General features: G+C 44.0%; 1 protein-coding gene across 4 annotated transcripts in view; it reads right to left on the reverse strand.

Moving 5' to 3' along the window:
* The window catches only part of C1H10orf90 (chromosome 1 C10orf90 homolog), a 231,549-nt gene that overhangs the window by 21,280 nt on the left and 184,880 nt on the right, over positions 1-25,389 (reverse strand). For 2 of the 4 annotated variants that reach the window (XM_076912257.1, XM_034513007.2), the window contains 3 exons: positions 12,229-12,513; positions 9,032-9,210; positions 6,163-6,340 (listed from right to left, as the gene is read on the reverse strand). In XM_076912257.1, coding sequence (XP_076768372.1) covers positions 6,163-6,340; positions 9,032-9,210; positions 12,229-12,513 — 642 coding nt within the window. The remainder of the gene's footprint in view (positions 1-6,162; positions 6,341-9,031; positions 9,211-12,228; positions 12,514-25,389) is intronic. The other 2 variants (XM_076912264.1, XM_034512992.2) reach the window with 1 other exon arrangement.

Consider the following 25,389-nt stretch of genomic DNA (forward strand, 5'->3'; position numbering starts at 1 on the left):
GCTGGGTGGGGTGGCCTGGGAAAGCATGGTTAAGGGGATAAAGTCTGGGTTATTTAAATGGAGGAGAGTTCTGAAGACCTGCTTTACGCCAAGGTGACCAGAGAGTATCGGGAAGCATTTGACCTCAAGATGGCTGAAGCAATGGTCCTCAGGACGAAAGGTAAGTAGGCAGGTGCTGGCTGGACCCCCATAGCCATCTCGTTATTTTGCAGCACGCTTCTTCATGAAGGGGCAGTGCATAGTTTTCATCAACTAAGCTAGAGTAAAGCTAAAACAAAATACATATGTTCTTAAATAAGTTTAAATACAGATTGCACACCTTGCCCTCAAGCTGCTGAAGCCCTTGCTAGTCAAATAGTAAATAGTCAAATAGTGTCTGCTTGGATTCTAGGATTCTCCAGTTTTACTTTGTTTTGTTGTGTTGTGTTTTATTTTTTCTCTTGAGAATCATAAGAAATGGAGGTCTATGCAATATTGATGAACTTCATAAACTATTTCCTTAGAGTTTCTGCACAGTTTATTACTTAAGTGTCTCATAAGACATGAAGGAAGTCATTTGGAAAACAAAACCCAGGACATTGGGCAAATCACTAATAAAGCCCTTTGCCCCACCATCTGCAGACCAGAGAGCCTACTTTTTTTTATTATTGTGATTGGAAATGATCTCATCCTGTAAGGCTAATTCTAACCAATAGATGAGAACTGGTCTTTTCTTCCTACACGTCCTGCATGTAAACGGAAACTTCTTTAAATAACGGAACAATGCAATAGGGCAACCCACCGCAGTGCCGGAGGTCTGCCTGTGAAAGGGCTCTGAACCAGAAGGCTTCAAGTAGCTCTTGCTTCCTGTTTTCTCTGTGAGCTGATAAAGAAAATTTTACTTTTCTCTGATAAGCACATTTTAAAATTCCTCTGTGGTTAATACTGGGAGAGCTGACCACAAAATATTTCTCTCAGCATTTTATGGAAAAACATTCAGGGGATCAGATGAGGCAGAAGTGAGGGTGTCTTGGCCCTGCTGGGCTGACTGCAGGAGCTGTGGAGACCAGGGCTGCTGTTATCACTTATCAACTGAGTCACATCTCCCCCTGGGTGTTCTGAGAATGCAAAGCAATGTTAATACTGGCTCCAGCCAAGAACTGTCAGCCATCTTCTGGGAAAGGAAATTTGCAAATGCCTTCTAGAGAATTCCGTCCCTCTACTGGTCCGTGATTTGAAAGGCCCTGACTTGGCTCACCTTGGGAGATGTGGATAACGCAATGCAGATGAAGTCCATCTGATCTGTGAGATACAGCAGGGAGGCTGGTAAGCCATGTGGTCATCCATGCTTCTGGTCTGGGGACAGTCCCCCAGTACCCTGACAAGTAGGAGAATTGTAAGTAAATAAGAACCACAAGTTCGCAAATGGCAATGGGGACATTAAGGAAAGAGAGGCTTATGGAAGCAGATGATGTTCCTGGTGGACTTTCTGCATGCCTAAGGGTGAGATACACAGCTTAATTGAAATAGATATGGAAGGAGGCCATGATGAGAGCATGGGGAAGGAGCTAAAGTCGTAGCCAGGCCATGTGGCTGTGTCAGGGTCCTGCCAGGTTGAGGCTTAACACCAAGATAAGAGTAAGGACACATGTTTAAGAAAGAGCTGGGTGGAGAAGCAAAAGTCTCCATACACCAAGCAACCCCTCAAGGTAAAGAATCTTGGGGTAAATGTTTAAAGGGCTGGATGTGAGGTCAGGAAGGGTGCCATATCTAGTGTCTTGTCATCTTTTCAGGAGTTAAGCTAGAAAGTGACATTAACTAGGGAGCCAGAGGCAGAGATGGGCTGGGAGAGATCTGGAAAGGATGGGGCTATGACCCAAGGAGAACCTGAGACTCCAGTGGAAGATGCTCAAGGCCAAGTTTGAGGAGCTGCAGTGAGAACAGGAAGAAGTCCCCAATGTGTCAGTGGAGAACAGCAAGGGCTGCCACCCACCTGGTGCACATACAAACCCTACTAAACACGGGTGCCCATGTGGCAGTACTTGATGCTTCCCCCATGCATTCAGCATAGTCTGCTTTGGGTTCTGTCTGAAAGGAAGAAGCAACAGCTAATTCCCAAACACTCAGCTCCTGGGTTATGGTTAGCTTTTGTACATGACCCAGTCTAACCATGTCCTGCACATGACTCAGTCCATATATGATCCTGAAGAATTCATGCTTGCTTATAGCTCCAGGTGACTCTAGTAAATTGTCAAGAGTACTGATCTGGGAAAAAGGCAGAAGCCCACAGGCCAGGGTATTTATTATCTTAGCTCTACTCACACAGCTCAATAATTACCATATGTTACATATTATTCCACCTAAGAACTTTTCTACATGTCTCCACACCAGGACCTTCCCTAGCCTCGGTCTTTGCTGTTTCTGTCCTATAGCACAGCAAGCTGCCATCTTCTGACCTCTGCATAAGACCAAACTTGGTAGCAATACCTTTTAGCCCTCCAGTAACTTTTTTCCTTGAGCTGATTTCTGGCTCTTCCATCTCCCTTAACCGCATCTCCATAGTTAGACTGAGGATTTCCAGCCACTTCTCATTCCTGCACTTTCCTCCCACTGCCCTTTTCTAGAACCCACCTGCTTAGTTTCCATTCACTCCACACAATGGGAAACTCCCCAATCAGGAGCTCGGGACTGTAGCCAGGAATTTATAAAGCTACTTCATGCACCCTCTGTCACCCCCAACTGCTCATAAAACTTTCCCTGCCCTTCAGACAGGGACCCTTAGCCCTAATTAGCACTTATACCCACAAATGCATGCACATGTGTGTGAACATACACACATACACACATGCATACACACATGCATACACACATGCATACACACACACACACACACACACACACACACACACACACACACCATCATTTGCCCCTGAGCCTCCAAGGCTGCTTCAAACTCATCAGACAACATGAAACAGCTGGCCCCAGGTCCCTTTCGTCGTTGCTCCTGCAAATTCAGGGACCTGCCTCTCCCAGCCTTGTCAGCTGCCAGAGCTCCCACCTGAAACGCTCAGGTCTGTCCCCGAGCCAAGACTGCTTGGCCCGTTCCTGATCAGAGGCAGTTACCCCAGCATGGAAAAGCAAACCTGAGCCTTCCTTCCACCAGACGTCTCAATGCTGCAGCCGGGGCTCGTTCGCACACATGATTTATGATCTAATTTAGCATGTAAGGAAACATCTGCATTTTGCTTTTATCATCTTGCCAGCAGACAGGCTGAAGACAAGATGCGTACTGTAGACTTGTTTAATGGGGCCTTAAACATTCCCTCTCACTAGCCTGCGCGTATACAAGGCTCTAGTTTCAAGAATTGTCTGATCTAACTGACCTAACACAAACAAACATGGAAATAAAGCTCTCCTCAACACGTCCACACCGCAGGGACAGTTAGAATGGCCATAAAATCCATGCTGATCGAGTCCCCCAAAGAGCATTCCAGTGGCCAGGACCGTCTTGGAATTGGGAGAATAAAACAGTGACTTGGTTATTTAATACTGTGCCTCCAGACTGGGCCTCTTTTATTATTATATACAATTTTAAAAATGTTCATTTAGAGCATACAAACTTATAAGAGTATTTGTTTTGGGAAAAACATCAAAGTTGGCTGATGTTGCAAGCAGTGTTGCATGCCCCCCACATACACAAAACATACATTCAAGTCCAAATTCCCCAGACTGTGACTGTGACCTCCTCTTGACCTTGTCATTGGAAATATGGTCCTTGCAAATATAATCAAGTTAGTATGTGGTCATACTGGATGGGTGGAATTTAGCTTTGAATGAAAAGAGAAACTTTGGATTCAAGGTCACACAGATAGGAAGGAGGTCACATGAAGACAAAGGCAGAGACTACAGGGGCCACTCACCAGCCAAGGAGCACCAGGGATGGCCAGAAGCCATCACACCTGGGAGAGATGTGACATACATGCTCTATTCTGAGCCTCCAGACAAGACTGGCCCTGCAGTCTTAATATTGGCCCCTAATCTCCAGAACCTGGAGATAATGTCCATGATTTTAAGCCAGCATGCATGTGGCAATTTCTTACAGTATGACAGAAAAGTAATGCAGGCATGCACAGGCTGTACCTCCTCTGATACTGTGGCCATTGCTATGGCATAGCTAGAAGGTCTACCTCAGGAGAGGAGGAGGAGCTAGGCATGAGACCTGCTACAGTTTGGATCTATAGCGTCCTCCTGTGTGTGAAGTGCTCAGCCCCCAGCTCAGAGCTGCAGTAAGGTAGCAGATACTTTAGGAGATAGGGTAAAGTGGGCATTCTTAGGTCACTGGAGGTGTGCCCTTGAAGGAGACTGTGAGACTTTGGTCTCTTCCTTCTCTCATTGGCTTCCTGGTTGCCACGAGGTAAGCAGCTTTGCTCCACTTTGCACATCTCATTGTGATGTGCTACCTTGCCGTAAAGCAATAGTACTAACTAATCATACTGGAACTTCAAAATCATCGAGCCTAAATCAACCGCTTTCTCTTTTGAAATTGATTTGTCTCAGGTATTTTTCATAGTAATATAAAGTTAACAAAGACATCACCATCCTGAAGAAGTTCCCTATGGCCATATGCCTCTGCTTCTTACGCAAACCAAAGACTGAAAACAGATCTTCCAATGCCAGCTTTTGTGTGCTTGCATCTATATTGTGCTTATCTGTTTACACCAGTGTCAGTAGCCTCTTTTGACCAAGTAACATCTTTCATACCCAGCATGAGTGAAGGTGTCGAGGAGATATTCCCACTGTGGCTGGCATCTGGTCTTCACAGCACCTTGAGACAGCTGTCAAACAGGTGCTCTTTGTTGAGCCAGAGACTAAACAGTCTCCTAGAAAACACACCTAGATCAAGCCTGTATCTATACCTAGCTTGAAATGCTAGCTAGACACATACACACAGTGGGATGGGACAGCCCTTTATACATCTGCCTGGTTGGTTTTTGTTTCTCATCATTTTGGAATGGGGTCATGGAATGGAAGCAACAGGTAACTTGCCAGATATCTTGTATGAAAACAAGGCATACAACTGTGCTCTTGCTGGGGTCTCTAGGAAGCTCTCCTAAAGTGTTCTGGATGCAGGAAGGAGTTGATCTACACAGAAGGGAGTCTAATAAGAACAAACTGATTACAGAGGCCCCCTTCTCTCTCTCTCTCTCTCTCTCTCTCTCTCTCTCTCTCTCTCTCTCTCTCTCTCTCTCTCTCTCTCCTGCTCCCCCCTCCTCCTGAGACCTTGGTAAGCTTTGATTAGCTGCACTTTATTGAATATGTTATTTTCCCCAGAGGACTTCTACTCAGAATCATACTCATGATTTCACATCCTGGGAGCCAAAATATTTTCCTAGGAAGAGAGAGATCTCATTCCTCTATTCACAGTCATAAACCAGAGGCTCCTCCAAACCCCCAGATTTTAAGATTTGGGTTGGCAGGCTCTACACAAGTGTTCTGATGTCCCTGGTCCTTGCCTTCATCTCTTGTTATTCTTGTTCGTTCAAGGGCCTGTTTATGAAGGTCCATGAAAATAAAAATCCGAGGTCATCTTGCTCACAGTGATAGTTCCAGCCTCCAATGTGGGGCTGGACCCAGAAAAGGCTCCTGCTAACTCCTTCTCCTATGAGTGAATGAGTGAGTGAGTGAGTGAGTGAGTGAGTGAGTGAGTGAGTGAGTGGCCTGCCTCTCAGGGTCATCTTGACCCTGACCTCACTGTGCTGGGCAAGCTGGCCATCCTTCCTCTGAGCTCGCAAGAAGAGGTCTCCAGATGACAAATGTTGATGCAGACAAGCTGGAGTCAACTTCTTGCCCCAGGTCTGTTTTGCAATCTATAAAGGGCAAGGGAGATCGCTTGCAAGCCTCCAGTAGGAGCCAAGATTTTGAACTCGCTATCCTGGCTCTTACAGTGGTGTGGCTCCTTTCCCAGCTACAATGGTGAATTTGTGTCCCAAGTTATTTCTGCTGAGTTGCATGCCCATATGTAATCTCTCAAAATGAACTGGCTCCCAGAGCTGGCTTCAGGATGCTGAGGTCTATGCATGCCAGTGGCGTAATATGGGATCATCATCCCTTCGGTGAAGGCTTCAGGCCTGAGGATGCTTGTCCCCAGTCTGTAATAGGCCTCCCAAGCCACCTGCAGCTTACCGCTAAGAGGATGGGGAATGGTGAACTGCTTCTTGTTGGCGCGGACAGGACGTAGGCTCTGCTTTTGCCCCAGGCTCTCCTTTTGTTGGGTTTTCCTTTGCTGTACCATGTGCTTAAGTTTTTGCAGCCGTTCTTGTGAGCGAGAAATGAACTGAGGTCTATGGACTTCCAGTGCTTCCTGATTGAAACAAAGAACAGACTTTGTTTTTTTGAAAGAAGGGAGACCAGGTAACAACCATCTGACTTACTTGATGGGAGCCAATCAAGAGCATAACACTCTGGCAAAAGCCACAGTGCAAATCCAACCACTTTTCCCCATAACCATGTATAAAGATAGTATGGGCACATTGATGACAAGGTACTGGAGGTCAGTGCTGGCCAGCAGCACAGAGCACACTGCATCAGGACCAAGAAATAACTAGCACTGAAGCCACTGGGTACAAATGGCCAACATTTGTCTAGTTGTGGATTCCCTGCCAAACCACTCACTGCCTAGGAACCCAAATCTCAGGGTTTTGTAATTTCATATTCTAAGAGACATGGGTGGGACCAGAAGGCAAGTGCTAGAAATCTGCATACCCATTCCTGCTGGGGGTAGAGTCTTAAGAAGCACAGTCATTGTCCCCTTGGTGTGGAAAAATGGTGTTTTTCAGAGGTCTATCTGTGACTAAAGAGAGCCACTTCTCCTGGGTAGATAGAGGTAGTAGAAGGCTTTGCTATACAGAGTGGTTCTGTGAGCTTCCTAGGACAGGTCAGAATCTCACCACATCCTGTTAAAGGCAGCATGTGCAGGGCCATAGTGACATTTTAGAATTTTGGAAATGTTGTAAGAATGTGCTTTTGTTTTAATCTCAAGTGTAGGGATACAGGGCTGGTTTGAGTTCTCCACAGCAGCTGACTATGACTTGTCTCATGCTCTAGCAGAGGTGTGGTTTTGCCAGCTGCAGATAGTTTTTGCAATTGTGTGATGTTTATTCTGGGAACTTTTCATAGGGTATATAAACACTAGAGCCCCAGTAAGTCAAGTTGGTTGTGATTTGTTAGTAGTTGTGCTCAAGGAAAAAACAAGAAAGAAAGAAATTAGATTCAGGGATCTCTACCTCTCTCTCCTGCCTCAATCCTTTCTTTCCACGTAGAAATCGGGTGACAGGAGGATTAAAGGGTGGGAAACCCACAAAGTAGCAAAGACCAGTTACACAGGGCTGCCATGGTAGACATTGGGGAAGTCACTTATACCCATCCTCTTTATGAATCCCTGCATAAATTCTCGAAATCTTCTGTATTTATTCATATTAGATGTAAACAATGAGGCTCAAGGTAGATTAATATACAATGGGGCTGACCCTCGGCAGTGTAAGTTCACATGTATCCCCTAATACCATTCATTTTCCCAACTTCCTATTCCTTGAATATCTTTGCCTAAAATTGTTCTATTCATAGGAGTACTAGTGACAGCAATATTCACTTCTAGTAGGCCCTACTGAGTCTTGAAGGTCTACCAGAGCTTCACAGTACCTCACAGACTGCCTTGTGCAAGAATAGGTCCCACATGGCTGTCTCAGTGCTAGGCTTTAGAGTAGTGGTTCTCAACCTTCCTAATGCTTTGTCCCTTTAATACAATTTCTCATGTTGTGGTGACCTCCAATGATAAAATGATTTTCTTTGCTATTTCATAATTATAACTTTGCTGCTATTATGAATCGTAAGTAAATATCTGTATTTTCTGATGGTCTTAGGCCATCCCGGTAAAAGATCCGTTTAACTTCCAAAAGGGTCACAACTCACAGGTTGAGAAAGATCGCTGTAGAGACACATGCTGCATCTCATTAACTTAGCTCTCACAGCCATTGTCCTGGGTCTGCCTACAGTAGGTGCTCAGGACAGGCTTGCTAGTAATGCTGCCAGGGTAGAAGTATTTCTTGGTCCTATTCCCTTCCATACTCACTGAGAGCTTATAGAGGAACATGTCATGAGCTCCATCTGCATCATGCTTGGGCCTCTGACAGCTGCACTGATAAAGGAGTCTTTTTGGCAATACTAGCCATTAGCTACTGAGTAAGTGACTCACCAGTCGCTAAATGTGCTGGAGCTTCAGGGAAGGGTCAAGGCTGAAAACAAAGTCCCCAAGGATGCCCTTGCTGGTGCAAGTGTGGCTGCAGCATCACTGCTCATGAATCTGAGGACATCTTGTTAAGTTTGGGATTTTGGGATCACCCTAGATGTTTTTCACAGGCTCATCAAGGTTCAGGGATGCAGCAGTGAGCCAAGGGAGCTTCCTTTACATTTATGGGGAGTTGCACCCCATAGCAAAAGCCTTCCCAGAAAGTGTATTTAACTACACAGTATGCTACTAGTAGCAGCGAATTTCTCTGAGGTCATCCATCTTGTTAAATGTCATAACTTTGATCATGTTACTTCTATTAACCAAAGCAGCCACTAAAAAAAATATCTTCCATGTCCTTCAGCTCATAGACACACAACTTGGAAAGCTTCCTGAATTGTTCAAAGGCTCTGTACCATCATCTGACTATGGGATGACTAGGGGTTCTCATCTGATAGGGATCTTTTGAAAAATCAAATGTAATCTGACCCCATGGGACCTCCAGGCACTGTTTCATTGCCACAGTCATTGACATGGTTGGTAGAACCAACAATTCTTATTCTTACCTGGTGGAGTCAAGTGCTATTGTTTCCATGAGGCAAATAGCAGAAGAAAAGATTAGAAAATGTTAGGGAAGGGCCAGAGTGCCACAGACAGAAAGACTGGGAGTCACAGGCAGAAGTGAGGTCAGGTGCATGCCACACTCCCCAGGAGAGACCTCTCTTCAGCTAGAGGTAAGCCAGGATGGGGATATGAAAGAGGCTTTACCTGCAAGGTCATAGAGCTTGCCAGCAGAGGCTCATAACTATCTTCCGATGGGTCAGAGCTCTGTGGTCCCCCTGGGGTTGATGGAGAGGGGGTTGCTGGTGAGGGCTCAGGTGTGGCAGTGGGGTCTTCATGCTTCTCATATTCCTTTAGTTTTACAACCAAGTCACAGCACGTGTAATCTAGGAAAGCAGATATGTAATACATTTAGAAGACATTCAGCAGCTCTCCTGCATGGCTGCCTGACACAGGAGGAAGACACACAAGACAATTTAGAAAATAGAAATGCCAGTGAGTTCTTAACAGGCCTTGTTAAGCTGACGAGATCCAGCTTCATCACAGACCTTCCCAGCTGCCCCAGTCACTGCAGCAGTCATCCCGAGTGAGTCTGTGACTTGCTAGTTAGGCCATGGAAGTGTTCCTTAGATTGCAGTGTTCAGAATGCCTTTGCTCAAAATGAAAGGAAACTTTTCTAGTTTGGATCTCATATTAAGTGTGTCCTGTGTAATTATTACAGTTCGCTTGTTTCAAGACAGCATATTAATCTGTCTTGTGTTTGCCGCACTAATGATATAATGACTGGGGATGGAGTCCAATTATGCATCCCTCCCCTTCATTTTCCAGAGTCCGCCACTAGCCTCATAGAAGCAATCGGAAGGGTTGCTCTCTCAAAAGCTGGCAGAACCCTTCCCTGGGGCCATTTTAGTTTCCCTTTGTGGAAAGGGTCAAAAATTAATTGATCCTTTGAGCTGCAGGTGGGGCCAATCCTGGGGTTAGTAGAATAGTATTAGTAACTGTTCCAGGTCACCTCCTGACCAAGCCTTGTTCTGGAATGCAAGATAAATCCTTCTGTTACCCTTAGCCCATTCTTCCTCTCTGACCTCCTCTATTCTTGGCAGTACCTTCTCAGCTCCAGCCTCACCTAACTCCTCCTTTGCCCAGCATCTTCCTGCCCCTGCAGGAAGGGCCTCTGGTCTCCATTAAGTGCATTTGGTTCTGCTTCCTGGTGAATCCTCACCTCCAGGCTGAGTCCTAATGACCAGGATACCTCCTTGCCTTCCTAAGGTAGGATGCATTCCTGCCTTCTACATTCTTCAGCAGTCATGAGGTGGGTTGTAGGAGTATGTCTTAATCTCCCTGAACCATCTGATGCTTACCCCACTTGTATCAACAGCACCGTGTATAGGGCTTTGAAGCAGGTGGTTCTTCTGAGAGAGGCAAGGTGGCTAAGAGGAGGCTCTCCTGCCCACAGGAGACAGTTCATCCAAGCTCCTGGTATCATTAATTGTTTATAGCTGTATCCTCTCTGGCTGAATACTTTCTCTACTTGGGTCTCTTCATCCCCTAGCTAATCCAGCCCCCCTTGGCTCTTACTCCACTTCATGTCACATGATTCTCTGCCGATACCACATTACTTAGAGGTGCTTAGATCATCCTCCCAGCCTTCAAGCACTTCCTCTTCTTCCTTCTAAAGGATTCCCTCATTCTCCCACTTTCTATTTAGGCCTAACTAGTAGTTCAGGCTAGTTCAGGTCTAGCCACTAGCCTGTACCCTCTTCTTCCAAAGTTAATCCCACTCTCTACCACCAGGTTCTCATGTCTCCATGTGAACATCGTCTCCGCCCTGCCCTGGCTCCAGAGAAACTAGTGTCTTCACATCTCTTTCCTCCTCCATCCTCATGTGAAGATGATAATCCTAGGGCCAGTCGTAGCAGGATGCCTCCTCACTGCTCATGGCATCTGCTCCAAGAGCCAGAATGTCTTTACCCACACCTCTTTCACCTTAGAGACCTGCTCTCTCTTCCTTGACTGAGTCTCAGTACTAGCCTGGTCCCTCCCATATCTGTCCGCATATTGCTCCTGGGACCATCATCTGGAATGTAAACCCACTGAGATTCTCTCTTTCAAAGTCTTGGCCCTGCCTGCAGTCCAGACTCCTGTGATGGGTTTAGAGGGCCTTCCAACTCAAACCATGGGGCCCTTGGAGAATCAGAAGTCCCTGGCTGTGGCACTGGTCTCCTGGGCCTCTTGCAATTCTCCAAAGCAGCCAAGGCCTTCCTGGAAGTCTTCACTTCGTGCACTTTTCCCTTCATCCTTGGGGTGGTGTTTGTGCTTTCTTTTTTTCTTTCTTTCTTTCTTTCTTTCTTTCTTTCTTTCTTTCTTTCTTTCTTTCTTTCTTTCTTTCTTTCTTCTGCAGTATGATTTTGAAATCTCTAACAGCATTGGCTCTCAAGTGCCAGCTCAGAATCATTTTGGAGAAAGATGTCTGCTCAGACCCTCCCAGAGTGTGGGTCCTCTTCAGGCTCTTCATTGTTTACCTCATTATACATAACAGACCTGTGCCTCCTGCACCTCGAAGAGTACCGACCAGCTTACTTAATAATTGCTTAATAATTAAGCAATAATTAATAATTATTGCTTAATAATTGCTTCTGCAATCAATTGGCAGTTAAAAGTATAAGAACCAACTCCTAGTAAATTACCATAGTCATTTTAATTTTTATCATCCCAAACCATATGATCTTGTATGTGTCTTTCTGCGTCTTTCTAAGTTCTTTAAAAACGTCTTCAGGGTGATAGAAAAAGTCTAGATTCCCTCCCTTACATTTCTAGGCACCAGAGGCTATTCTCTGTTGTGTTATTCTTTTCATACAGAATTGTTCACTATGGTATTTAGGAGTGGTCAGAAGCCTGACCTGCAGGGCTATGATACCTATGTCCAACTTGACTATTTCTATTTCCTCTGTGGGAAATGGTGATGGCGTCCTGCCTATGTGCACTAGAGTCCAAGTTGCTCACTTTAAACTGTAAAGGGACTGTATCCCTTAGCTATTATTCCTGTCAGCCAGTTATTGGGAGCCTGGGCAGCCCCAGAGGCATGCTACCTTCAGAGCAGCTGCACTAGCACCCCATATCTTCCAAAACAGACGTTGCTATGCCCCTTGGGTAGCCTCCTGGGCTTTAGCTGGCACTAGCCTTGGGTGAAGTAAGTTTGGGGGCCTTCATGGTTTGTATAGTGCTGCCTTCTGTCTGTTTGTGGAGTATAACTTACTCACCGTGTCTATTTGTTGGTCCTGATCTTTCCTTTTCCTCTGATACCTCCAAAAGACCAGTTTGTGTGAACCATCCTAGAAAGGCACTGAGCTATTTTTTTATGCACATTAAGAAAGAGCCCAGGGACTGCCACCCTTCCTCCTTACCTTTGGGGAACTGTGTTTCTATCTGAACAGCACCATCTTCCTGCAGAGAGGCACACACAGTTTGTAAAGAGCAATAAAACCCAGGCAGAGGGACTCTGGATGTCATGAAGTATGGGTGTTGCCTCTCGTGGGATTCAGGAAGAATGCTAGGCTGACCATCACTGCTTGGTGAACTGTCCCCATCAGGAGGGAAGTGTTTAATGGGCTTCTGTCCCACTGGGCAAGCAGGAAGAGTTCTTTGTGCTTCTTGCTGCTTCTTCTTGCTTCCAGAAAGTACTTTTGTTTCTATTAAAAATAAAATGAGAGTTGACTCATATTATTAGATGAGCCAGCCTCTCGGGTGCCTGACGCATTGCCCCTTTGCTATTCTGGCTGGTGGGCTACAGCAGGGCTTCTGGGAACAGTGGGTAGTAGTTGATACAGTTACAACTCTCATATGTGGTCATCATCCCTGGCCCTGGACTGTAGGTTAGGTGCTGTTATACTGTTAGCAGGTATTTTGCTTCATTTGTATACATTGTTACCATGTATTTAGCTACAATGGGACTATTTCCAGTGGTGGACTTGGGAAGTAACATCATCTTCCCTATTATGCTCAGCAGAATGTGGGATGGAGCATCTTGAATGTGGGCTTAACTGGCAGTACCTGAGTTCGAATCCTACCTCTACCACTTAAATCCCCATAGCCTCATCTATAAAACCTAGGTGGGATAATAATAGAATAAGTGACTATTAGATATTATTCACTTACCATATTATTGGGTTTTACATAACAAATATAGAACTAGACTATATGCTACAGAATGTATTCAATTATGTCTAATATGCCAAATAACATTACTTATGCAAATATTTAAAGAAGTAAAAGGGAAATAACAATGCTTAGGGCATTTTACAGATACTAAGCATTTGTCTAGCTCCTATATTGGGCTGTTCCTAATATTACAGAGCTACTGATATCAAGCTGTGTGATATAGCAAGTGCAGAGACGTGAAGCAGAGGTTCATGACCTTGTCACGCTCTGATGAAGAGGTGGCTCTATAGTTGTATGGCACCTGCTGTCTCTACAGTGTGACATCCAATTCCCCAGAAACCTATGTCCACCAATCAGGACCAGTGAAGGAAGCTATATACATCTGCTGTGCACTCACCAAGTGCTTCTTTGCATGGGATATGTCTGGAGAGATATGATGGTGAGGGAAAGGGCAAAGCAGACCAGGGGTAGAAATGGAAGTGTAGACACTTTCTTTCTGTTCCCTGTTTAATAGGGCTGGATATAGAAAAAAACCTAAACTTTCTTTCACAAAATTCTATAAGTTGTTCTTTTTAAATAAAGTTATGACTCTTCTGGAGTTACTATCATCCTATGCTGATATCCCTAAAGAAAAATGGCTCCACTGAAGGTACAAGCTACTGCTGTTAATGAGAAGGGCCTCTAAACGTTTATATGTTGAGTCAGGGAAAAATAGTGGGTACCACTGGAATAAAGAAAGGAGATTCAGACTGTTTTCTCAAGTGTGTCCTATACAGGAAAGCATGGATCCATGACACCTGTCCTGAGCATGTCACTGGTGAGTGTCAACAATGTCCCAGTTTCTATAGCTGGCTTTCCCCCTGTGTATCTGAGAGCAGCTGGATGTAGGTGAGGCTAGGCCATGCTGTCCAATGTGAAAAGCAGTGATATTTGAGCATAGGCACCTCTAAAATCACCCTTATGACTTTGGGGTCTGGCCCAGAGGAATTAAGTTGGCAGCTTTCTGTTCCTGCTCACTATGAGGGTGAATCTGTATTCTCTGTGCTTTTTAAGCAAAACACAGGAAAAATTCCTACCAGTCCCAGGCCAAAGTGCTGAATCTGCAGCAGCTGCTGGACTTGTTTTTGAAGTGGGGACATCTCCTCGTACAATAAAGCTGCATTTTGCTAAATTGTATGAAAACATGCTTATAAACCTTTACTCCAAAAAATCACCAATTATGTTCAATTATAAAATACCATAGGCAGAAAATGGCCTATAATAGTCAACTTTCCTACATGGCTTCCTTTTATTAGAGATACTCAGAAAAAGATGTACAAAAACCAACTAATTATCAGGGATGCAATCTCTGCAGCTAACAGAGATCATCTGCACCTAGGGTTACTTAAATCAATGTATTTCATATAGATTTATGGAGTATAATGGTCAATATTTCCACCCATGTAGTATCTGTCTTTCCCCAGGGCCCCCCTCCTTTTCTTGTTATCATCTATCTGTTCTAATATAATGAGCATAAGTTTAAATGCTTTATTTGTGACTGGAAAGTGTTAAAGCAATCCCAGAGAGTAGAATACAATTCCTACAGTGGGTAACTTATTGACCATGTATCTTTTGTGAATTCTGTAGGTATCTTGCTGTCTCTTTTGTGAGTTCTGAAACATGGCCTTGAAAGCCATGGCAATGAGAAGGGTCCTTAAATATTTATATGTTGGAAGAGAGGAGAAAGGAATGGGTACACTGAGATAATGAAAGTTAGGAGATTCACCGGATGTTTTCTCAGGTGTCTACTCTGCAAGAAAAAATAAGCCCATGACATGGGTCTGCACAGGCATAGGCAGGAAGTGTGCATGGCCTTTTTGTCCCATACATTGGGGAGTTTGGACTTTGGGTTCTTCATTTATGCCCTGTATTAATTTTCTCAAGGTTGTGACTGAAATATATAACGGAAACAACTGCTGGAAGTGAGGATTTTGTTGCTTGTGTGTGTGTGTGTGTGTGTGTGTGTGTGTGTGTGTGTGTGTGTGTGTGGTTTGAGGGGGGATAGATCCCCTCACAGTGGAAAAGCATCATGCTAGAAGTGGTTTGGTTTTAGACTATAGGAGCTTCTGGAGCAACTTCTTCATTTTCTCCTGACCAGGAAGTAAAGGGAACTCCAGCCAAAAGCCAATCAGCCTGGCCAACCCCTACAGTCCTACAGTCAGCAAGTTCTTATGTCCTAAAGTTTCCAGAACCTGCCCAAATAGCGCTCTCAAGTGGGCACTAATTGTTCTAACATAGAAGCTGGTTTGGGACATTTTATACCCACTCTAATGACCCTTATGAGTTGATACTTTACTACTACAGGCTCTGCTTGGGCAATACAAGCATGAAAAGGCAGTGTCTATTGCCAGATTTTGTGATTTTTGTCTCCTTCCTGTGTCTGTACATGAAGAGGATTTGGCACTACGCATTTTTTTCCTAACAGGAATGTATCAGATTCTTTTCATGGTGTTGCTTGATACACCGGAGCTCCACTCCCCAGCAAACTTGTCTGCCCTAGAATTGAGCTAGGTACTAGAAAGTAAACAGACACCAACAGAAGATTCTGCCCAGCAGTTACAAAAAAAAAAAAAGAAAGAAAGAAAGAAAGAAAAGAAAAGAAAAGAAAAGAAAAGAAAAGAAAAGAAAAGAAGCAAACAAACAGGTATTATATCCTTGGCTGGGAAAAACATTGGACCAATGTGTATCATTCACTTATACCTTTATCAATCTCACTACATGTGTATGTTCTTAATACCAAAATTCTGCATACCATGCCCAAAGCCACTATCCTGTCACTGTGTCTATTGTGAAGGCTTCCAGAAGAGAGTTTAGCAGAGTGGCAGGGCCAGAAGTTAGCAGCAAATCGTGTCCTAAACATACATGACTAACCCCAATGAGACCATTAAGGCTGTTGTATGGTCAGGCATGCCAGCTAGTGGTTGTGGGTTTGGCAGAGTGTGCTACTCCACATTTCTGGATCCTGACCTACCTATGTATAGCAGCAGATCTTAAGACAGATGGATCAGGGAACCAGAAAGCAAACCAGAGCCCCTGACAAGAAAAGCCTAATATAAATGGGATAGCAAGAACCTTGGCAATACAGGATCCGATCCAGATCAGCCAAGAAGGAGCCTATGCAGGCCAGGCTAGGGCACTACCAGCCTACACAGGTTCTTAGAACAGCAGAACAAGATGGGCATTTCTCTGGGTACTTTACCTCCAGTGGCAGTAATATACCACCATTCATGCTGACTTGATAGAAAAAGTCGCTTTCCTGTTTCTTTCCCAATCTCCAGGAGATGTATAGATTTCAGAGCTGCAATGACTAAGGGATTCTGGGTCACAGCAGACAACAAAGACCTGCTGAGCAGCTGCTCACAAAGACAGACACAGCACTAGGACTCTGTCAGCCAGATGTTAAAGGCAGAACATTAAATCCAGAAAAAGTAGACATGAGAGCCCATAAGGGGCAGCTGCACAAACAGTCCACAGTACAGGCCAGGCTATCACCTGTAGAACTCATGTTTCCATTGCTGATACGTGAACTAGATTAAACTGGGCCTGGATGTTGAGAGACTTGAGAAGAGATTTGAGCTCTCTAGAACATGCATCCTAGTAGACAAAGACCATATTAGGAGCTGGTCCTAATATGTGACCATATCACAGCTTCCCATCTCCTAAAACCAGATTATACAGATTCTCAATCTACTACAGAGCCTCCTGTGAATGAAAGCAGGAGCCTGGTAAGCATAAGTCATGAGTTTCCTCTGTATGTGCATCTAGTGGTCATGATCTCCCTCAAAAGCCAGACTACTGTTTAACTGCCTTCATCTTAAAAATACAATAGCTGGAGCTTGTGTTGCTGTCTCTGGACCATTAGCATCAACATCAGTTTCTAAACTCAACTGCAGGGGTTGTTCTGAAGGTTCTAAGGCTATCCCTGTTACTCTAAGTGGCCCCTGACTACCTTTGACCCTCCACTCTGCTGCCTTTATAACTCTATGTGTACATCCACTGGACAGATCTGGTTCAGTAAAACCTCATAATGAATGACAGCATCGAAACTGGGAACCAGGGAAGTTAACCTGCTAAGAGTGGACTCTCAACCAGGTAGATGCTCACTGTAAACGCAGACACAGGCCCTGCAGGGAGGACTCGGGCTTTCTCAGCAGCACTGGAACATGAGAGGAGTCTGCTGTAGAAGAGAAAGCAGGAGGAGCGGGCTTCTGCGTGAGTCATCCTAATGCCTCCAAGGTGGAAGGGAAATACAGGAAGGAGAGTGGCTTTCTAAGTGTCCAACTTTCCCAGCAGATATGGTTTGCTTCATTCTTTTTTCTTTCTGCCTTCAATTACAATGCAGGGAGAATCAAAGAAAGTAAAGCTAGCCTACAGTCACTGAGAAACAGAGGAAATAAAACGTAGAAGGCTCTTTCCGTAAGCATGGCTGATGGGGGTTCCCTCTCCTTTTTTTCTACCTCAGGCTTCATCCTTTGGTGCGTGGTGAAAGGTCTCCTCGTGTGGAGATGGGCATCTTTGGGGTCGTACCACATACCCACTGCAAACTTCTGTTTAAAATCAGACGTTAATTCCTTCAACATATTTCTGCCCAGTCTCTACAGAGCTTGCATGACATCCTAATGATGAGAGAAGGAGTGAAAAGAGTGTAGAGGCAGAGAGGATATAGGATAAATAGCTCCCTCCTGCCTGAGAGACAGGGGAGTCCTAAGCTGGATTACCTGCAAGATCCTCACATTGGTCCATGGAGCAAAAGCAGAGTCGCTATCACTGGGGTTACTCAGGGGATAAAGTACGTGCCATGCAGGCCTGAAGACAAGGGTTAGGATCTCCAGATCTGTGTAAATGGTGGCTGCTTAGAGCAGCCAGCCTAAAATTCTAACATTTCAGTGGCCAAGATGGGGGATTCCTACAGCAATTTGGCTCACTAGATGGGCTGAGCTGAGAGGATCTGGGTTCAATGAAAGACCATGCCTTGGTATGCAAAGTGGAAAGTAGCTGAAGATGGTACACACACCAACTTCTAGATTCTACACACATCCATGAGTGCCTACACACATACAAGTGAATCTTCACATGTAAACATGCAAACACACACATAAGGGGGGGGGGGTGCTGCAAAGGCTGGGGGATGTGCAGAGATGAAGCACATTAGACTCCTTCCCCTGATGGAACTGAGGCTTCCTGGAGATACCAGCCCTTTCCTGGACAGTGAGCAGCTTTCTTCTAACCACAAAGATATCAGCAGTTTTTCCTTTTGAAAGAGTGATAAAGGGAGGAGGGACTGATGACCAGAAAAGGCTGGCTTGTAAAAAGTAGATATAGTTACTGACTGAGGAAAGAGGCTGGGCAGAGAGCTGCTGTGCAGATTTTACTGTGGTGTTTGAACGTGCAAGTCTAGGAATAAGAAGCACTCAACATTGAAAGAAAGAGGGAAAAACCCTCATGTGTTCATTGGTGTTATTTGAAGGTTAAGTTCCACGCCATGTGGAGAACTGTGCATGCAATTCTCACTTACTGTAAGACTCACGCATACAATCACAGCAACGCAAGAATGCATGTTTCCCCCAGACAGAAACAAGAAAGGATGCTTCTTTCCCCAACATATTACAATTCTAGAGGTTGGGATATTAATAATGAAAAAAGTCTACACAAACAAAATGTATACAGAGGCAGAAGTAACACTCTACACTCACACATACATGTGCACACCCACTCTCCACAACAGGAGCATTTTACTACATTGCAAGCACCATCACCAAGACACACAAGTTTTCCAGGTATTAGATCAGGTTCCGTGTTCCCCTCAGCTGATATCTCTAGAATATCTAACTTTCCACAGTCCTTATCCAAAAGTATGACTCCTCTGATCCGGAAGCATTATACGAAACACATTTCAAGTATTTCTCAGAACTTGGTCATATCCAAAGAGATATTTTTATTTCTCAATAAATCTTTTTCCATTAAAGTAGCTTTTGCTAAGCTAAAAATGTCACAAATTCTGACTGTCAAAAGCTGTAATTTAGAAAAGTATTTAAAAATTAAAATACTAGGCTGTGAGTGTGGCTCAGAAGTAGAGCTCTTGCCTAGAGTATCTGAAGCCCTCGATTCTACCTCTTGAACTATTATAAGAAAGCTGTGAAATCTGACATTTTGACCCTCTCTGACAATGCCTACAGTGGCTATCGGACAGGCAGGTAGAGCTCTTTTTGTGGGCGTTAGGATGTAACCTTTCCCTCCATTTTTCCACTACATGCTAGGTGTGCTATAGAGGGATCAGGACCCTTCTCCAAAGTGGGTAATGTACATATAAGCTCAGGACTACCAAGGTATGATGCCACAAGAGGTAGTGCCTTAGTTGTGTATCTTAGTCATCCCAAAAGGGAAGAAAGAGGGTATAGTGGGGGGAAATATTGGACCAAAGCAAGACTGAAAAGTAGCTGGGCAAACTCCAAACTTTACATCTCCATTAAAGTGCTCTTCAGATCTCCAACTCCTTTCAACTTTGTTAATTGCAACACACTTCTTTCTCTTGGGCTGTTTTCACACCTGGTATGCAGCTTTTCTCAGCAGGTATTCCACAATCCTGGCATCTCCAACATCTTGGGAAACTCCAATGAAATCCAGGCTTTACTTTCATAGCTTCATGCAGGGACATCCCTGACAAGTGCCTAGCCTCAGTGGCTTTTCCTGGAGGGAGACTCCAGAACCCCTTTCTTGTATCCTGACTCTAAAGCCAGAGCCATGTGGCTGAAGGTGACAAGTTCTGCTGCTTGATGAAACTGGAACTTGGTCCCCTCATTCAAATACATGTTTATTAGCTTTCTGTTTCCAAGCTTTTCCTTCATTGTTTAAGCTTTTCCTTAATTCATTTCCACAAACTGAAAGCTTAGCTGAGTGGGTTTTGTTCTAAGGTCACCACTCCCTTTATTCCATGTAGCATCAGGGTTTTCTTTAAAAGTTTTATCACCTCCATTACTCTTCCTGGTGCTCTTTTTCTCTTAAACCTGTACACCTTGTATTTTCCCTTGCTCAGCTTGCTCCTTCTCATTATAGATCTGCATGAGAATGGTTACTAATGATCTAAGGAACAGAGTCAATACTAGACTGTCTTGAAATCTCCTCTGCCAATACCATTAATTCAAAATGCTTCAATTTTGCCTCAGGTAGACAAGGGCAAAAAGCAGCCACACTTTTTGCCAAAATAACACAAGATCAGTCTCTAAGCCAATTAATAATATACTTCTCTGCCACTTCTTGAGCCAGGATGTCATAATCTACAATACTCTCAGCAAAATGGTCTTCCATGCTTCCTGCTAGTATGACCAATTAAGCCCTAATTAAAGCATTCAACTGCTTTCCTAACCCAAAGTCCCAAAGTCCACACTCTGCAATCTCCTGCTCCCTAATACTAACTTCTATCTTAGTCAGTGTTCTATTACTATGAAGAGACACCATGGCCATGACAACTCTTATAAAGGAAATCATTCATATTGGGGCTTACTTACAGTTTTAGAAGTTTAGTCCATTATGCCATGGCAGGGAGCATGTCAGGACATAGGCAGACATGGTAGCTGAGAATTCTAAACCTGGATCCAAAGGCAGCAAGAAGAAGTGAGACACTGGGCCCTGCTTGAGCTTTTGAAATTCCAAAGCCCACCCCCAGTGATATGCTTCATCTAACAAGGCCACACCTCCTAGTCCTTTCAAGTAGTACCACTCCCTGGAACGTTTAAATAGATAAGCCTATGGGGTCATTGTTACTCAAATTAGTACAGGTTGCATATGGCTGATAAAGCCACTCAGTCCCAAACACCAGATCTATGGTCATTTAGGCAGATATCAGCTTCTGAGGTGACCAATGAGTAGAGTCCCCTGGGGTCAAAAGAAATTCTGTAGCTTGGGGTTGCTCCTCAGACTTGGGTGGTTATATAACAATTAGCTACAATGCAAGGTTTACTCACTCCCGGCTATTTTGGAACATTTCATCTCTTCTCCTCATTTGCTTTTCCTGGGCTTTCTGAAAATTATCAAGTCATCAAAGTTGGTAAGGCTACATAATAAAATTAATTTTAAAAAAGATATGGGTCTTTTCATGTCAGAAGAGACAGCAGAGGAGAATCCTGGTCATGGTTAGAATGTTGACACAGGACATGATACTCTTCCACAAATTATTGGGTATGCTGGTGTGTTGGGAGAGGCTTCCATTTCAAATTCATATTCTATCACCTTCACAATTGTAGTTTTCTGTATTGCGGATAGAAGCAAAGACTGTTTTGAGTCTTACTCTCTAGTAGAAATCTAGCAACCCTATTTATCTACAATTTAGAAACTAGTTATTGAGAACTGATTATGTACTGTGCTCTGACAGAGCAATTGGGATACAGTAGTAAAAACACAAAATTCTGGCCATCATGTCTCCTACCATTAAGAAGCATCATCTTTATTCCAACCTCTCATACCAAGGACCATGACTACCACCCCAACCCTTCTTACTACTAAAGATCATGATAACTACTTCAAACATCTTACCATCAAGGACAATCACTGTCACTCTAACCCCCTTCTGCCAACAAAGACCATGGCTGCAACCTTAAATCTCTCAAGGACCTCTACCTTCATTCTACCATCTTCTTACTAACAAGAACTCCAATGTCTTCTTGCCTCTAAGACCACCCCTTTACTCTAGAAACAACTTTCCACCCAGGATAGTCAAATCCACCCTAGCGCTCTCCTCCTACTGCTAAGAACATGGCATCTACTACAAACGCCTTTTATGACCAATGATTGTTAACTTCACTCTATCTCTGAGGTAAACCTTGCATTGTAGCTAATTGACAGAAGGCTCATATAAGCATCCATATCTGAGGAACATCCCAAGTCACAGAGTCTCAGGGGGCTCTTTGGTCACCTCAGAAGCTGACATCTGCCTATATGACCATAGACCCTGATATTAGGAATGTAAGTAGTCTCTAAGGAGCTATGAAAGCCCAGTCACAAGTGACTCACTTCACTTGGGATTTCATTTGCCAAAGGTTTAACATCGAAGATGAAAGACATGCATTCCGTCTAAGTATGCACGAGAAGTTGAGGATGTACAGGAATGGTCTTAAAGGCTCTACATCCATCTTGCTTCCTGGACTGTACTTCTTTCCATCCACTCTTAGACCAAGGATATATAAAAAGATGCAAACACAAAGGAATCACTAGGACAAACCCACAAACTTTACATATGTAAATATATCTGTATGTATGCAGATGTAGACACAGAAAAGCAGAGAGTTGGTATCTTAGAAAGAAATCTAGCATGGGACAGAATTGAGAGTGTAATTATAAGTCTATTACAGAGCTGGCTTCAAATGTCAGTCTTATCAATAAATACAAATGGACTAAACTCACCTTTTAAAAGAAAATGGGCATTTAGTGTGACTTGAAAAGCAAATGGCCTTTGACAATAGCTTAATAATGCAACATGGGAACTTGTGTCCCCACCCAGTGGTTCCTCAGTGGGAGCTCCACTATGATGGCTTATAAGACACCCCACCAACCTCACAGGCATTACTGCCTAGTTGTTCTTATCCACAGACCCAAGGCTGAGGTGTCAGCACAGTGAGGAAGACAGTCCCTGCTGTAGAATGAATGCAGGTCATTTGGATCTGCAATGGGCAGAGTGTAGTAGGTCCACAGAATAGTCCATCTCACCTATAGCACTGAGCTGAGGATATTGTCAAGAGTACTAGCCGTCCTAAATCACCAAACCACAAATAAATCAGATAAGGATTAGCCATGTGATAGAACCTGGTAAGAATTTGTGGCTAGAGATTATCAACTAAGTAACCAAGTGATATAAAGGCCCCACAGAAAGCCAAAAGGCAGCAAACACAGAGAGATACCTGCAAGGACACTAAGCCTTCCCAGCATCCTAGCTGAACATGGATGAAACCTCTTGAAGACATCTCAGCCTTACTCTCACCCAGTTACAGATATGCTTAGACTTAAGGTCTTGATGGTCCACACACAGCAAGACATGGGTGTTGCTACCAGGAATCTCCTTGTGTTTAGAACAACATTCACAGCAATGTCTCATGTTGCTTCTGAATGTCCACAGATCACTGATGAACATAAGCCCCTGTAATGCAATGCTGCCTTCTGCATTAGCAAAACCATGGCTCTTGTTTAGGTGCTGTTTTCTGGTAATAATTTGAACACATCCCCCATATCCTACTTTTATAGAAACAAGAAGCAAGTGGGCAAATGAATGCACAAGGCACAGACTTAACAATAGTGAAGACAAAAAGGGACCTTGGTTAGCATGGAGTCAGAGGGAGAGAACCTTCAGCCTTATTTCAAGGTCATGGGACTTGAGCCAGAAACTGCCCAGCTTTGTGTTGAGAGATGAAGAGAATAATCAGGACTACAAACATGATTTAAAATGCTAAATACACACGACCAAGATGGGGCCTAAACCTGTGAGATATAAAACAAAGGATTTTATGATTCTGTTGATGGCTCTGATAATAGGCTTTACCTCCTAGGACAGTTTTCTACTAAGAACTTGTTATTTGTGGCCGTCTGGGGAGCTGGGGCTGGGGCTGGGAAAGAGACAAGAAAGAGACACCTGTTTATCATGGTATCCCTCCACCCCTTCCCTTATTCTTTCTTCTAACCAGTAGGACCTCTGTTCCCCACTTAAGAGGGGTAACAATACTTCTGATGACCCTATGTCAGAAAAGGAAGCATATTCCCAAGGTTAGAAGAATCCCATAGAAAAGGCTCTAGGCTACTTAGTACTTCCTAGGTCAAACAGAATTACTTCCGGAGCAGCCAGAAGAGTTCTTTGACCAGGAACCCACTAACTTTCTAATTCTATCACACACTTCACATGCCTCAGCCACATCAACCCAACCCAGCTGGAAGCATGTTCTCTGCACGCAGTCTCTCCTAAGAATGTCCTGCCCTTTGAAGGCTATTTTTGACAATCGGAATTGGAGACGTTCCCAAGGGTCTCCATGGAAAAGCACATGGTATGTGAAAATAGTAACTAGGAATGAATCAAATCTCAGAAGGAGGCTGGGTCAGCAAGGCTGGCTGGATCCCTCTGCCTTCCTCTCCTGTGACTTTCAGACACGGACATTTAACACCCTGACATATTCATCTCTTCCCCAAAGGACTGTTACCTATAATAACATGAACAGGTGGTGTCTCACCAAAGCTCTGCTTTCTGGTCTCTCCCATAGTGTGGAGAATTTCTGAGTTATTTATTTCTCTCCACTAAAAAGATTTTGCAGGAAACAGAACAGTCTATGGACTTCACACAAGAGACTGCTTAGGCTGGGAAAACTAGAAATATGTTTAACTGGTTCTTAAAAGCTACTGTCTTGTGAAAGTATTTCCTATATGCCCCAGAGAAGTAAGAAATTTCTTTGTGAAAATTATATAGTTATACATGTAATCATGAGGAAAATCACTGAAGAGTACCCCTGCTCCAGCCAATACTTAATATACAAGCTCAAGAGGCTAGAGAGATGGCTGAGAAGTTAAGAGCACAGGCTGCTCTTCCAGAAGTCCTGAGTTCAATTCCCAGAAACCACATGGTGGTTTACAACCATCTATAGTGTGATTTGAGGCCCTCTTTAGGCACACAGAGTACTCATATACATAAAACAAATAAATCTTTTTAAATGTATGTGCGCGTGCGCATGTGCACGCGCGCACACACACACACACACACACACACACACACACACACACACACACACACAGCCTGAAGAAGGGAAAGAGATTACCAAATCTTTTATCCTTGATGATGGCTAATGATGAGTGAGAGGTAAGGTTTGCTGACTCCACTCCACCACACTTCTTACACTGGTACAAATATTCCGGCAAGATCAGGTCTTTGTGGATAGAAGACAGCGCATTAGTTTTCCTTGAGCCTTTAAGCCCCAGGACATCATTTAAGCCCAGAGCTTCTCTGAGGATGGCATCTCTTATGTTCTACACCTGGGTCCACCCTGCTGCTGCAGCACTCAGAGCTGTATTCATGGCCTCTCTTGACACCTTCCAGTGGGATCTGAAGTCTCAGAGTGGAATGACAACAGGCCCCCTTTTAAAAAGTGAGTTTTCAGGCAAGTAGGTCCTCAGGGCACACTGGTGCTTGCTGGTTTATGAAAAACATGTTTAAACTGTCATTATTCATACACATGTTAATATGTAGGGAGATTCAGAAAAGTCCTAACAGAGCAGTTTTTCATGTAAAGTCCTTTCTCAGAAACTGTAAAATGACTGTCTCTGCACTTGGTGAGCTACCAGATATGGCATAAACATACAGGTAACATCACAGTTACTAAAACACCCAGGAAGTTCCATGGAGC

This window comes from Arvicanthis niloticus, chromosome 1 (genome assembly GCF_011762505.2).
Source record: "Arvicanthis niloticus isolate mArvNil1 chromosome 1, mArvNil1.pat.X, whole genome shotgun sequence".
NCBI lineage: Eukaryota > Metazoa > Chordata > Mammalia > Rodentia > Muridae > Arvicanthis > Arvicanthis niloticus.